This window comes from Helianthus annuus, chromosome 16, assembly GCF_002127325.2.
Source record: "Helianthus annuus cultivar XRQ/B chromosome 16, HanXRQr2.0-SUNRISE, whole genome shotgun sequence".
NCBI classification, from domain to species: Eukaryota; Viridiplantae; Streptophyta; class Magnoliopsida; order Asterales; family Asteraceae; genus Helianthus; species Helianthus annuus.
Genome location: NC_035448.2, coordinates 120,217,502 through 120,231,615, shown reverse-complemented (window position 1 = coordinate 120,231,615; position 14,114 = coordinate 120,217,502). Strand labels below are relative to the sequence as shown.

The 14,114-nt window shown below is 35.9% G+C and overlaps 2 protein-coding genes across 4 annotated transcripts; one reads left to right on the top strand and one right to left on the bottom strand.

Moving 5' to 3' along the window:
• The first annotated feature begins 949 nt into the window (after positions 1 to 949).
• On the top strand, positions 950 to 8,482 carry LOC110918892 (protein LNK1). Of its 3 annotated transcripts, XR_002581565.2 has the most exons (8): positions 950 to 1,158; positions 3,595 to 3,980; positions 4,533 to 4,770; positions 6,155 to 6,784; positions 7,489 to 7,623; positions 7,701 to 7,837; positions 7,941 to 8,067; positions 8,144 to 8,467. XR_002581565.2 is itself a non-coding variant. In XM_022163171.2 (7 exons), the coding sequence occupies exons 2-7, from the start codon at positions 3,685 to 3,687 to the stop codon at positions 8,240 to 8,242; spliced, it is 1,527 nt and encodes a 508-aa protein (XP_022018863.1). In that variant the 5' UTR covers positions 953 to 1,105; positions 3,595 to 3,684; the 3' UTR covers positions 8,243 to 8,482. The 3 variants fall into 3 exon arrangements, 2 of the variants coding, with proteins under 2 accessions (XP_022018863.1, XP_022018862.1); XM_022163171.2 differs by lacking the exon at positions 7,489 to 7,623 and having other exon boundaries at positions 953 to 1,105; positions 8,144 to 8,482; XM_022163170.2 differs by lacking the exon at positions 7,489 to 7,623 and having other exon boundaries at positions 953 to 1,158; positions 8,144 to 8,482.
• A 972-nt stretch (positions 8,483 to 9,454) lies between these two features.
• On the bottom strand, positions 9,455 to 13,324 carry LOC110916854 (uncharacterized CRM domain-containing protein At3g25440, chloroplastic). Its single transcript, XM_022161515.2, has 4 exons — positions 13,056 to 13,324; positions 11,267 to 11,627; positions 10,221 to 10,622; positions 9,455 to 10,113 (listed from the first exon to the last, which is right to left on the bottom strand). The coding sequence occupies exons 1-4, from the start codon at positions 13,127 to 13,129 to the stop codon at positions 9,976 to 9,978; spliced, it is 975 nt and encodes a 324-aa protein (XP_022017207.1). The 5' UTR covers positions 13,130 to 13,324; the 3' UTR covers positions 9,455 to 9,975.
• Between the last annotated feature and the right edge of the window lie 790 nt (positions 13,325 to 14,114).

Below are 14,114 nucleotides of genomic sequence, written 5' to 3'. Positions count from 1 at the left end.
TGAGCTCATTTAATCCTGAAAATACAAAAGGAAGACAAAAACACTCTTTTTCCAACATTAGTACTTAAAAAGGGTTAGTTTTATGCCTTAATTGATGTGATTTATATGTTGCATTTTACACACATCACCGGGTACCAAGAAAACGTTTGGGTTTGTGTTCGGGTTTGGGTTTGGGTTTTGGTTTGGGTTTGTGTTTTGGTTTGGGTTCGGGTTGTATGGATCTATGGCTAAATTAATAAAAAAAAAGATGAAGAATTATATAAAGTTGAGAGAGAGATTGGGTTGGAAAAATATGGTGAAAAGGTAGATTTATAGTTAAAATAATTATTTTTTTTAAGAAAGCGCCGTTAAAGGCATTAATTTCAAAAAAAATTATTTTTTTTCAAAAGACTAGCCGTGCACATTTTTCAAAAAAATTGGCCCGGCAAGGGCGTCGGCTTGAAGACGTTGAAGACGGGACCAGCCCTCAGTGGCGGATGTAGGATTCCGACCAAGCGGGAACGTTTTATAAATAGGCGGTAACAAAATCGAAAAAACGTTAAATTTTACAAAATTTATACTAAAAACGTTAAAAATTTTCCGACCAAGCGGTAGCGGAGGCTACCCCTTGGTCCTCTGTATGTCCGCCCCTGCCGGCCCTAGGGGCGGTGTTCAGGCCCGACTCCGGAGCCCACCCCATACCGACTAGCTTACTTAATTGGTTAGATTTCAACTTCTGTATAATATAAAATAAAAAAGGTAGCCTTTCAAAAAAAAGGATTCACGTGCCCCTCATGTCTGCGCATGGTCCCAAAAAAGACGCTTACGTGGACCAATGACATAGTAGTTACAGATCGAATGTCTTCCTTCTCTCTCGTCCACTAATCGCAACACTCTCTCTCCTCTCAGCTCTCCTTTTGATCTCATGCCACGTGTCAGGCGTCTGTTACTCGACTTTTCCCCCAATTTTCTTTCTTTTTTTATTCAAGTACACACATAACGACTCTCTCTCTCTTCGGTAAAACACACAGGATTGTTATTCTCTAACCGCATATATCCAAATATTAGGGTTTACCGGAACTTCATCTTTCGTTTGCGGCGGCTTTCGCTTGTGTTGTCAGCTCCGGTGAGTTTTTCCGTTAGAGTTTGCGGCGGCTTTCGCTTGTGTTGTTAGCTACGGTGAGTTTTTCCCTTAGATCTTGCTTGTTTTAGTTATTTGATGCTTGTTTGATTGATGAGTTTGTAGGTTTTTATTGCTTGAAATATGCTTTTGAGTTTTGATGCTAATAGGATAATAGCTAATGTGATTTATTATGTATGATTCAAATTAGTTAAAAGTCAAAGTCAAATACTGTTATTATAGGCTAGAGTAAATGTAATTTGTGTGTGATTTAGATTGGTTGTTAGATGCTATGTGTTGTTTGGTTGCTGTGATGGAAAGTTAGGTGTGAAATTGGATTCTGGACTGTTTTATTGTTTGATTTGATTTGATTGGATTAATTTTGTGGATTTTGAGTTTAATATTTGGTTTTTAGGATGTGTTTTAGTTCTTGTTTGGATTGATTGAGGAGAAATAGAAAAGAGAATAATGTGTTTGTGACTGTTTTGATTTCACTTTGTTAGGAACTCGTCATGGTTGTAAAAATTGCTAGTTGGTCGGTGGGGTAATGACTTGTGATTAACCGGGATTAATCGGATTGGGACTTTATATGTAATTTTCAGTTTTATATAGATACACATTTTTATTGGTAAATGTATTAAGTAAACAAGTTTTAACCCCTCCTCGACCCATTTTGTTTAGTATACCTGATTAATCGCCAGAATCTACATGGTTTGGTTGGAAACTGGCCGGAAATTACAGGTTTTGGCCGGAATCGCCGATTTTTGGCTGGGTGACTAGGGCGGAGGGCCGATTAGGTCCAACTAGGGCCAACTAGGTCCGTTTAGGGCTGACTATCGATTAATGGACCGATTAACGAAAAATTACTCAGTGACGAGCCGACTAGCGATTAATCGCCGACTAGTCCCGGTTTTAATCTTATTTGGTGATATTTATCTGATATCATGCGCATAGGGTAAGAGCCCTGTCGAGTCTTGATTCATTTTGCTTGAAAGTATGAATGGTTTAATGTAAATAATGTGAATCTTGTAATTGAGGTCTAATACTATTGCTTTTTCTTCTTAATTGGTTTGTTGAAATGAGTTATAGGGTGGCCTCCTTTTTGTGTAAGTAAAATTATATTGGGTTAACTGCGGTAAGATCTTGTTGTTTATTGCATCATCCGTGTTGGATAGAATAATTTGAAGAGTAAATTACAAAAATCGTCCTTTATGTATGTCACTTATTGCAAACTGTGTCCTTTGTCTTCAATAATTACAGAAAACGTACTCGATGTTTGCAAACCCTTGCAAGTTATGTCCTTTAGCCCTAACTCAGTTAATTTTTGTGGTTAAATCTGAACAAATGGACCCCACATGAGGGTATTATTGTGATTAAATCTGACCAAATGGACTCCACGTGAGAGTAAAATGACCAAAATACCCTCATGTGGGATCCATTTGGTCAGATTTAACCACAAAAAATTAACTGAGATAGGGCTAAAGGACATAACTTGCAAGGGTTTGCAAACATCGAGTACGTTTTCTGTAATTATTGAAGACAAAGGACACAGTTTGCAATAAGTGACATACATAAAGGACGAGTTTTGTAATTTACTCTTTGAAGGAATGTTGGACTTGTCTATGAATGAGGTGGGATCTTATCAATACTTTCATTTAGCATAACTGAATGATCATCAACAGTTAGTCATCTTAAAGTTAGTTGACATTTGTGATTTACTTCATGTTTAGCAGTTCATCAGTAGCACGTTTTTAGATTGCTTATTGGCAATGGTTGAGACACCAAGGTCTAGTTAGTGGAATAAAGACGCGGGACGCTTGTGGAAATGTTATCATTTTATATTATATTTCATAAAATAATTAGCCACATCTGTTCTTTTTCATCTTGGTATGGAAGTATATTTTGTCAGAAAATCATGAGATTTTCTTTTTACTGGTATCTGATTTCACCATATATTGTGATGGGAATCTAAAGCATTGAAACATATTACTTGCAGATGTAAAATGACACTTAGATTACCTCCTATTAGTTGTCAGGAACTTCTTTTCAATTCCTTATTTGTGTAAATTTTCATTTTTAATATCGACTTTAAAAGCGATATAAGTGACAATTTCATGCAATATTTCTTTGTATGCACCTTAACCAGTTGTACTATCCTTTTGGTTATAGAATGTGATACTTTCTGAATTACTGAGTACCGAAACCACCTTTGTTCATGTATTCTTAACCCCCTCCAGGATCCATAGGAGACAAAATATCAGGATTTATGAGCTAATAAGATAATAATAGTTCACGTCAAATCCAAAATTTTACAATTACTGATCATGATTTTACCTATATGAAGTAAACTTATTATTTTACTCGTACCGAGTAAAGCAGCATAAACAGTATAGTATTGGTTTGGTCTTTGGAAAAATTCAAATCATATTGCAGCTCATTTGAAATTTAAGATGCATTTTCTAAATTACAGCTTCTTTTTCCAACTGTTTTTGCAGCTCGACGATATTATTTGGGATGCCTTCAATACTATTTATCAAGAAAAGGCAGAGAGAGATTCTAAGCCGTTAGATAAGAAAAAGAACATCATGGAAAAGGAATCACCATCTCATGCACCACCTGGTGTATTCAATGCTTCATGTGACGGTGATATTGTAAAAGACATGCCTAATTTGGCATCTGACGACACTAGGATGCCAAACAATTGCTTCAAAAGTAGCTACGCCACATCAGCGTCAGCTGATAATAACTCGTACAGTTACACACTAACGCAAGCAGGAGATCTTTGTTTTGTTGACAGTAATTGTGAGAAGGAATCAGGTGATCTTTTATACTATGGATGGCCGGATATAGGAAACTTTGACGATGTTGACAAGATGTTAAGGTAGATCTCACTTTCAAATTATGCAGTTAATGCGGTAAAAAAATCGGATATTGGTTATCGCGGTGGGATATCAGTAATTTTAATATCATGAAGAATTTATATACATATATATATATATATATATATCAGTTTAACACTAACAATTCAGTATACTCTCTTACCATTAACAAATTAAACTTTTGCAACTTGCAAAACACTAACAATTGTAGCAAGTAGGAACCAATTAAGACTTAAACACTAACAATTAACAATTAATACTTAAAACACTAATAGCAGCAATAAGAAGAAAGACGAATGGTAGAACTAAGAAGAAAGGTATTGATATCGGGAAAATCGGTGATGCATCGGTCCAATGTCGGTCAATATCGCCGATAATATCGGTACCGATATTCTGATCGATATTTGACACTGATATTTTACATGGGGACCGATAACCGATATATCACCGATATTAACTGCATAGCTTTGAAAACCACAGGTTACTTGTTTTACTTTCTTCTCTTTTTCCAAATGACACAATACTTTACATACACTGTATTTTTCCATATGCAGAAGTTGTGATTCGTCGTTTGGACTAGGTGCTACCGACAATGCTGATGAACTTGGCTGGTTTTCATCGGATCAAGTTGCGGGTACCGAAGAAGCGTTAAAGATGGATTTTAAATTCCTGTGTCAAGAGCCAAGTGGTTTAAAAAATATACTACACGCGGATCATGATTCTCCGGAATCAAATAATCGCAGGCCTAGGTGTATCTTTAAAAGCAAAGATGAGCTTAATTTTAAAGATCAGGTTAGTACATTTTTGTTTGTGACATGATCAAGTTCACTTTCACCATCTGTGTTTAGCGGACATTCATGAACTGTGCATGAACTTGTTCGGCGAGAAGTTCGTTTATTTAATAAACGAACAAACATGAACACACATTTTGTTCATTCATTTATGTTCGTGAATGCCCGTTTATGTTCGTTCATTTACATTTATTTATGTTTGTTTCAATTTAAATACATAAGTAGTTATATTAAATTAAAACCTTATTAAAAAGCAACTCTTTTATGCATATAGTAGATGTACAATTGGCTTTGGGAGTTTTTCAAAAAAAAATTGAAATTTTCATTTCTAACCCTAAAGTTTCAATCTTTGGCAAGTTAAGTTTAAAATTTTAATCTTTGTTTCCCTTTTAACCCTAAAGTTTTAATCTTTGACAATTCGAGTTTAAAGTTTTAATCTTTGGTAATTTAACCCCTTTCATTATTTGATTTTTCACTTCTAATTCAAAAGTTTCCATCTTATACAATTTAACCCATTTGATTAATTTGATTTTTCATTTCTAATTCAAAAGTTTCCATCTTTTGCGATTTAACCATTTTGATTTTTTTTACTTATGTGTTGTAATCTTGGCTTTGTGGGTTTTTCAAAGAAAAAATGGTTATGCATATGATTGTTGCAATCTATCCTCATAACTTTTTTTATTTTCAACGTTGGTCCTTTATAGTTTTCATTTTCTACAATTTTTTCGTTTTATGCTTCGTTCTAAATTTTGTGACTTAACACATCGCAACGTGCGTCTTTTCTTTAACGTTTTTACGTTTCGTTCTAAATTTTGCGAGTTAACACGATGCAACGTGCGTGTGTGGGTGAACGTTTTTATACCGTCTATTTTTTTCCCGTTTGACAGGTTCAACATAACGTGAGCGTCCTAAATCGACTTAGTTATAACTAAAGAATCCCCGCCGCAATGCGGCGGGCCGTAATTCTAGTTTATATAAATATTAAACATAAAGGGAACTTTCTGTCTACTTATATAAATATAACTAATTGGTAATTGGGCTATCTAGTAATAAAAATGAGTTTTCCAATGGAATTTATCGTAATTAATCACTAATTTATATAAAAAATTACTTAATGTTAGTTTATTTTTAGTAAATTATGTTCATTTATAATTCTTCAATTACGTTCATTTGTGTTGTTTATTGTTTGTTAAATTATGTTTGTTTAAGTTTGTTTGTTTATGTTCGCTTACATTCGTTAACTATTCGCTTAGGTTTTAAACGAACTAACATAAACGAACATGAGCATGCCGATTTTCTTAATAAACGGACATGAACAAAAAATGTAAATTGTAAGTTATGTTTATATGTGTCTATTGTGTTAAAATTTACATAACAATTTGCAGAATAAGCAGTCAAAGCATCAGAATCAGATGGAAGCGAAAAAAGCAGGACAAGGCACAGGAAACGATGATGGTTCCTTCTATCAAACAAGTGGTTTGACAGTGAACGACAGTCGGCTGTCTTCAAACAATATATCTGACCAAGTTTATACCTCTGTAGACAATCAGCAGCCGTATAGAAACCTAGAAACCGATTATTTTGGTCACATGCAAAGCAACACGTTTTATCTACATCCCGATTATCCCCATCAAACTACGTCTGTTCCAATGCTGTCGGGCAGTAGCTCTGAACATAGAGGTCTTAAGTCTACCTCCCCAATGGGCTCTTCGTATACATCCAACCAGATTCGCTCGACGGAGAATTCTGGTGAAGTTGATGAGCGAAAACAATCACGCAACTCACACGGATTTCCAACGGGCATGATGTTTCAGCCTTCAAAAGGGGTTATGGTTTCAGCTGAAAAGCAAGTTAATCTATCGGTAAAGGAGCGTGAAAGTGATATTGAAGGAGTTCCGAAAGCAGTGGAGATAGGTTCGTTAAATGGACCGGAAAGCTCCTCTGTTAGTTCTCGGCTGGATGAAATCTCGCTTGAAGCTACTAGTTTCCGCCAGCTAAGACTCGCTATGGAACAGGTATGATGGTTTTGCTGTTTTCATGACAAACTGAGTATTGCATCTATTGTTATGGTATTGTGATGCATGAAATACACTTGGAAGTCAATGTTTGACCCATTATTATGATTTTGGGCTAGCATGTTGGCCTACCAAGAAACGTAATGCAAAGCTCTAATATTTTTTCTTTTTGGTAACCATAAGAACCCGTTACCGGATTTTCGCAGCTTCTGCTTGGCTATGCAGTTAAAATCGGTGATATATCGGTTATCGGTCCCCATGTAAAATATCGGTACCGATATCATCGGCAATATTGACCGATATATCACCGATTTCCCGATATCAGTACCTTTCTTCTTAGTTCTACCATCCGTCTTTCTTCTTATTGTTGCTATTAGTGTTTTAAGTCTTAATTGTAAAATGTTAGTGTTATAAGTCTTAATCACTTCCTACTTGCTACAATTGTTAGTGTTTTGCAAGTTGAGTATACTGAATTGTTAAGTGTTAAATTGCTATATATATATATATATATATATATATATATATATATATATATATATATATATATATATATATATATATATATATATATATATATATATAAAGTTTGCATGATATTAAAATTACCGATATCCCACCGCAATAACCTATATCTCCAATATCGGTCCTTGACCGATATCTGATTTTTTACCACATTAACTGCTTAGTATGAGTGTGCTTGGCAGGTAGCCTTCAACCATTGTTCAATATCAATGTGGATATGTGGTCACACAAGGGTTATAGGATCAGAAATTGGTATATCAAATAGAAAACATTCATCGAGATACTTTTCGAAAAAGAAGCATTGAACATAGTACTTGGCATGCACCTGATTCTTACTTTTTAATTCTCTTGGTTAACTTTATAAAGTTGCTTGAATTGAACTTGTGTTTTTCAGTTGGATGTGAGATCCAAACTATGCATACGGGACAGTCTGTACCGTTTGGCTAGAAGCGCCGAGCAACGGCATAATGATCCAATTCTAACCAGCAGTAATGATCTTGGTAGGCCTTTAATGGCTGAAAGGTCTAACAAGTATGATCCCTTTACTCTCTCTTATGTCGTGATTTATTGTTCTCTTTCAATGTAGTGTAGTAAGTGACTAGCTCTTCTGATCTTTTTAATATTCGGATTACAGATGCACTGGATTCATGGATATAGAAACCGATACAAATCCGATAGATCGGTCTGTAGCTCATTTATTGTTTCACAGGCCTTCAGAATCACCTAAGTTGCCTACTCCATTGCCTCCCAACCCAAATATGGTAAAATATACATGAAAATATATATGGATTACATGTGACCCGCTTTTTATAAAATTACCATCTCTTTGATTAACAGAACCAGGGGTCTATTCGGGGAACGTCGATGCTGGTAGAGAAGCTAGTTTGTCTGGAGGAAGCTGGAGCTGAATCAAATGATAGGATTTGTGGCGACTGAGTTATTGTTTATATGTATACTGTTGTGCAATATAATGTATAAAATTATCCAAGAGGCCTGGTCATGGGTTCGCGACATATACGAGTAGGGCTTTTATAGTTTCTTGGTGTATATCCTTTATCGGGTTAGCAGTTTATCTCTTCTGGTTTTTAACCTTGATGTCTTTCAACTAATTGTTTGTTTTTCAGTCGGTATATATAGAACACTACACACCTCACGTAACGATATCTCTTTGCTGTAGTTTTATTGTTTTAAACTGTCTTTAGTGCTTTCTTTTAAACAAACATTTCTCTCAAGTTTGGTAATGTGATGGTTCACTATATATTAAATCTTGATCCCGCATGTAAGTTTTATGACTTAATGTTACACTCTTCATATCCTTCAGGGATTTGGTGTTTTAACAATAGAGTTATAAGAATCCTTGCATCAGATATGTACAATTAAAACAATCATCACAACTATTTTATTTAATGATACTCTCATTCACCGTTAAACAACAAGATTAAAAATATCACAATCGCGTGTATCCACCGTAGTAAGGCGGTGGAGGACGAGCTACTTGGGCGGTGATAACAAAATTATTGTGCTCTGGTGGTCGGAATAGTTCGCTGGAAAAGACAAGTGTGAATTAAAGGGTGTGAAAGCGAACGAGTTAAGAAAAGGGGAGGGGTGTAACTGATGTGATTGAGTAAAGTGGGTGAAATGACCATTTTACCCTTGACAGCGTTAAGGGGCAAGGTCCAAGATTGATGCAATCAGGAAATGTTAGGGTGTAAAGCAGCAAAATTTTGAAAATAGGGGGTATGTGTGTGTAAGGAGTGAAAATACTATGCGTAAATTTGAAAAATTATAACTCAAAAGGATGTGAATTACATTTTATAAAGTTTCTAAAATGTGCAAGGAGTGCTTAGAAAGTTTAGGTGCGTTTTTATCGAATCAAAAAGTCTAGGAGCAGGTTGGTTTGTGGCAAAGCCACCTTTTTTGTCATGTTAAAAAGTCCAAGGGCACTTTGGTCGGTGGCATACCTTTTACTCCTTTTTAACAGCGAATTTCTTTTAATCTATATTGTCTATGGCTTTGGCTTTGCCAATAGACCATACTCCAAACCTATATGTTTAAAGACTTTCTTTACTAATAGACCATCATATTCCCTTTACTAGTGTGTACTACTATTATGTTATAGAATAGAACCCTATACATATGAGGCAAATATGAAACATAAATAACCAATCTTTAACAAAAGCGAGCTTAACATCAACAAGATCATTGCTTTTATTTATTCTTTTTACACTACAACAAATAATCCGGTAAAGTTAACACTACGAGTGAAAAATCGAGAGGGGTTGGGCACCCCCCGAGCTACCAACATGCACCGCCAGTGCCCGGCGCCCTCTCCTCTCATCTTCTCCGACCGCCTCCATCACCAGCCTCTTAAAGAAACTAACTTGTTACCCGTAGTTAAAGATGACCGGATTCAAGTAATCCAAACCCCCTAAAATGTGAAAGGAGATTTCCATAAGTTGTGAAGAGGTTCTGGGTTTATAGTTTAAGGTTTCGTGTTTGTAATGTAATCATGCAAACATCTGTCTTCATTTTATGTACTCAGGTACCTATGTCATGTGTGAAGAGTCACAAAAATCCGACCTCTTGATTTTCTGTTACTGTTTGTATTCTTCAGCCGTAAGAATAAAACTCGTAAAGATCGAACAAACCATATAACATCCATCCTCCATTTATTCCTTGGGTGAGTTTTCTTTCTCCTTACTGAACCGTGACTTGTGCTTATAATACTCTTCGAGCTCATTCTCCAGTTTCTCGATGAACTCACTCGTATGCTCAAGTGACTGTTCATATTTGTATTTTTCTAAGGCCTGCAAAATCCAAATATCATTCTAGAAAACCATCAAAGTTTCCAAAAGTTTATTTTACACAATTAGTCCCCAAATAAACTAAATTTGCAGATCAAAGAAAACGCTACCTTGGCTTTTGATAGGGTGTCTGGAGGTGACATAATCTCGGGTTGCACATAATTTTTTCCACGATAAAAGATGATGACATTATTAGGCTTAATGTCAATCACAATGCCTTTACTTAGTCGAGTGAGCTCATCAGCGTAATCGTGAATTTGTCCAGGTTTACAAGGTTTGCAAACAACCTTAACGGTCTCATGGTTCTTCCAATGAAGGTGCATATTAAGAACCACCCCGCCAAATACACCGCGTCTCCCAACTGGAACGTAATGTTTCTTTTTCTCACCGGTTCGTTTAAGATAGAACTTCTCCTCCTCTGTTAAGCTTTCGGGGTCGTATACTTCGGCTGCGGCTTTTCGTACCTCGAATTTTCTTAGCTTTTCAATTAACCATTCTTCCTTTCTTTTGGCCTAGTGAGGCAAACAAATGAATGTTGATAACTAATTTCGCGGCAGTGTTATTGTTTGACACTTCGAGTACAAGTGACGATTTTGACCCACTTACTTATGAATGGGCTATGCAGTTAATATCGCCGATATATTGTTATCGGTCCCCTGCTGAGATATCGGTGCAAAATATCGGTACTGATATTATCGCGATATTGGACCAATATTTGACGGATATATCACCGATTTTCCTAATATCAGTGCCTTTATTCTTAGTTCTACCATCCGTCTTTTTTCTTATTTCTGCTATTAGAGTTTTAAGTCTTAATCAGTTCCTACTTGCTATTGCAAGTTGCAAAAAGGTTAATTTGTTAATGGTGGGAGAGTATACTAGATTGTTAGTGTTAAATTGCTATATATATAAATTCTGCATGATATTTAAATTACCGAAATCCCAACGTGATTACCAATATCTCAAATATTGGTCCTTGACTGATATCCGATTTTTTACCGCATTAACTGCTTAGTGAACGGGTCAGTTTGAGTTGCGTTTTATTGAAAAGATAAAAAGGGCATGGGTCAAATGGGTTGAAACTTAAAAGAGTACACCGCACATATACTAGTTGATACGTAAACAAAGCAGAAAGCAAGCTATAAACGAGTCTAACCTTTCCAAGCCTGTATAAAATCCTGACTTCTGGATTCGGGGATCTCATCTTTTTCTTCGCCTTTAATCGATAAAACCTGAGTTCGTTAAGTTTAGCCTTCTTAGACACTTGAATCCGCCTTTGTTTCTTTTCTCTCTCTTGCAAGCCGTTAACCTGTTTATCTATACAAAACCTGACACTGCCTTTATCTGTTGTCATCTCGACAGCAGAGTTGGTCGCTAATCGGACATGTGAGTTTAATGAATGAATAGTATGTTGCAGAAATACAGGTTTTTGGTTAAGATAACGGTAACGAGCAATCGGATTGGAATTCGTGTGAACATGTCTTATGTCTGGGAAATGATTCTGGTGTATCAAACACCTGCATTTAAACATCAACAAAATTCTAAAAAACCCCAAACCCAATATAAATAGTTACAAACTAGTAACAATTCAAGATGTTTGAGTCCTAGGGCTGTAAACAAACCAAACGTTCGGCGGGAAGTTTGTTTATGTTGGCCCGATTAATAAATGAACAAACATGAATAAGGAATTTTGTTCGATTAATTTAACAAAGGAACACGAACAAAGGTTGTGTTCATTCAATTGCGTTTACGTCCGTTCATGATCGTTTGTTTTGTTTAGTCTGCGTCCGTTCGGTTTACAGCCCTAAATATAATATAATCTAATGAGTACCATAAGTCCAGAAGTGTTACACAACACAAACAAAAGCTTAATTAATATCTGAAACTAATGTATCATTAACTTGTTTGAATTCGAAAAAAGAGTAAATTGCCATTTTATTCCCTGAGTTTTTGTCCAAATTACCATTTTAGTCCAAATAGTTTTTTTTTCTCCCCTGGTCCCTGACTTTTCCTTTTTTTTGTCATTTCGATCGCATTGCCTAACTTAGTCTAAAAATCAGGTTATAATCAGGGGTATTTTGGCATTAAATTATTATGAGGTTTATAAATTAAAGAGTGAATTTCAAGAATTGTCCTTTATCTTTATACCCATTTTCAGGCGTTGTCCTTTATGTTCAAAATTGACGAGTTTTGTCCTTTATGTTTTCATATCATACACGTTTTGTCCTTTAGGCCTAACCCAGTTAGTTTTTTCAGTTAAATTTGGTCATGTGCTTTGCACATGAGAGCATTTTTGTCTATTCAAAGGTAAGTTCAACGGCAGATTTACAGCTCAAAGCTTCTTCAACCTTTGAACCGACAAAAATGCCCTCATGTGCAAAGCACATAACCAAATTTAACAGAGAAAACTAACTGGGTTAGGCCTAAAGAACAAAACGTGTATGATATGAAAACATAAAGGACAAAACTCGTCAATTTTGAACATAGAGGACAGCGCCTGAAAAATAAGTCTAAAGATAAAGGACAATTCTTGAAATTCACTTTAAATTAAATTATGTTGTAAACTACCCTTTATCACTACACAACATCACTTTAAATTAAATTATATTATAAACTACCCTTTATCACTACACAACAGTTATGCCAAAAATACCCTTGATTATAATCAGATTTATAGCCTGAGTTAGGCAATGTGATCAAAACAGCAAGAAAATAGAAAAGTCAGGGACCAGAGGAGAAAAAAAAAACTAATTGAACTAAAATGGCAATTTGGACCAAAAGGGACTAAAATGGCAATTTACTCTCGAAAAAAAGAAAAACCTTGATGGAAGCCTAAACTAAAATGCTGTTTATTATTATTATTAGCATGAGCGGACTATGAACAAGTGGGAAAAATGAAACCCTAGAAAGAGATAAAATGTATGAATTAGATAGGGAAATTGTACCGGACATGGTGGCGAACGGATGGATTCGTTATGGAACGGGAAATACGGCAGCGACCAATGAATCTGATTGACATGAGGCTCAGTGTCGAAGAGATTTGGAGACTAGAATGGTGTTAGGGGGACGGCCGGCGAGTGGTCTGTTCGCAGGAGGCGGATGGACTCTGGTCTGATAAGGCTTCACACTTCACGCTTAGAAAAAATAACATCCGCTAATATGGATTTACAATTAGAAAAAAAAAAAAAAAAAAAAAAAAAAAAAAAAAAAAAAAAAAAAACTCTAATGCGTGAATCGAACTCATGATGTCAGCTACGGATGAGCAAATACCGATACCGTCCCAATTCTGAAAAATACCGATCCTGAATTTTGTGTAAACTTGGTACCGATACCGAAATATGTCGGTATGGTACGGTATCGGTATTTTGAGGGTAAAATTCGATATTTTACCGATATTGTACCGTACCGATACCGAAAATGCCAAAAAGTGGACACCGGTTTCTGGTACAAAAAAAAATCGGGATCGGGACGGGATCGGGTACCAATTGCTCATCCCTAATGTCAACTTGGAAATTAGAAAGGACATCCGCTCCACTCTAAAGAAATAAATTAAAACATAAAGGACATCGTGTATGTAGGAGTAAAATGCACGGATAGTCCATGTGGTTTTGTAGAATAACACTTATAGTCCCTAACTTTTGGAAATTACACCTGTGGTCCTTGTGGTTTGACAATTTATTACTCGGATAGTCCATGGAGTGGATGGACGTTAGTTTTAAAAGTTAAGTTGATGTAAAAAGAGTAAATTACCCTTAGTGAGAATTTTGTTATTATAAATAGACACAAAACAAACAGCTTCTTTTCACCTCTCTAACCCCTATCACCTTACCAACCACCTCCGCCGTCGAGATTTGAAACTATCTAATGACCGGCGACAGAAATGAGCCGTTAGGGATGTCTTTTTCACATATGAGAGCAGTAACATATCTAGAAGATAGGGGGAAGCCTCCCAGCCAAGATGTGAAGGTAGTCCTTAATTCCCGCCCTATCTATGGTTTTCTCGA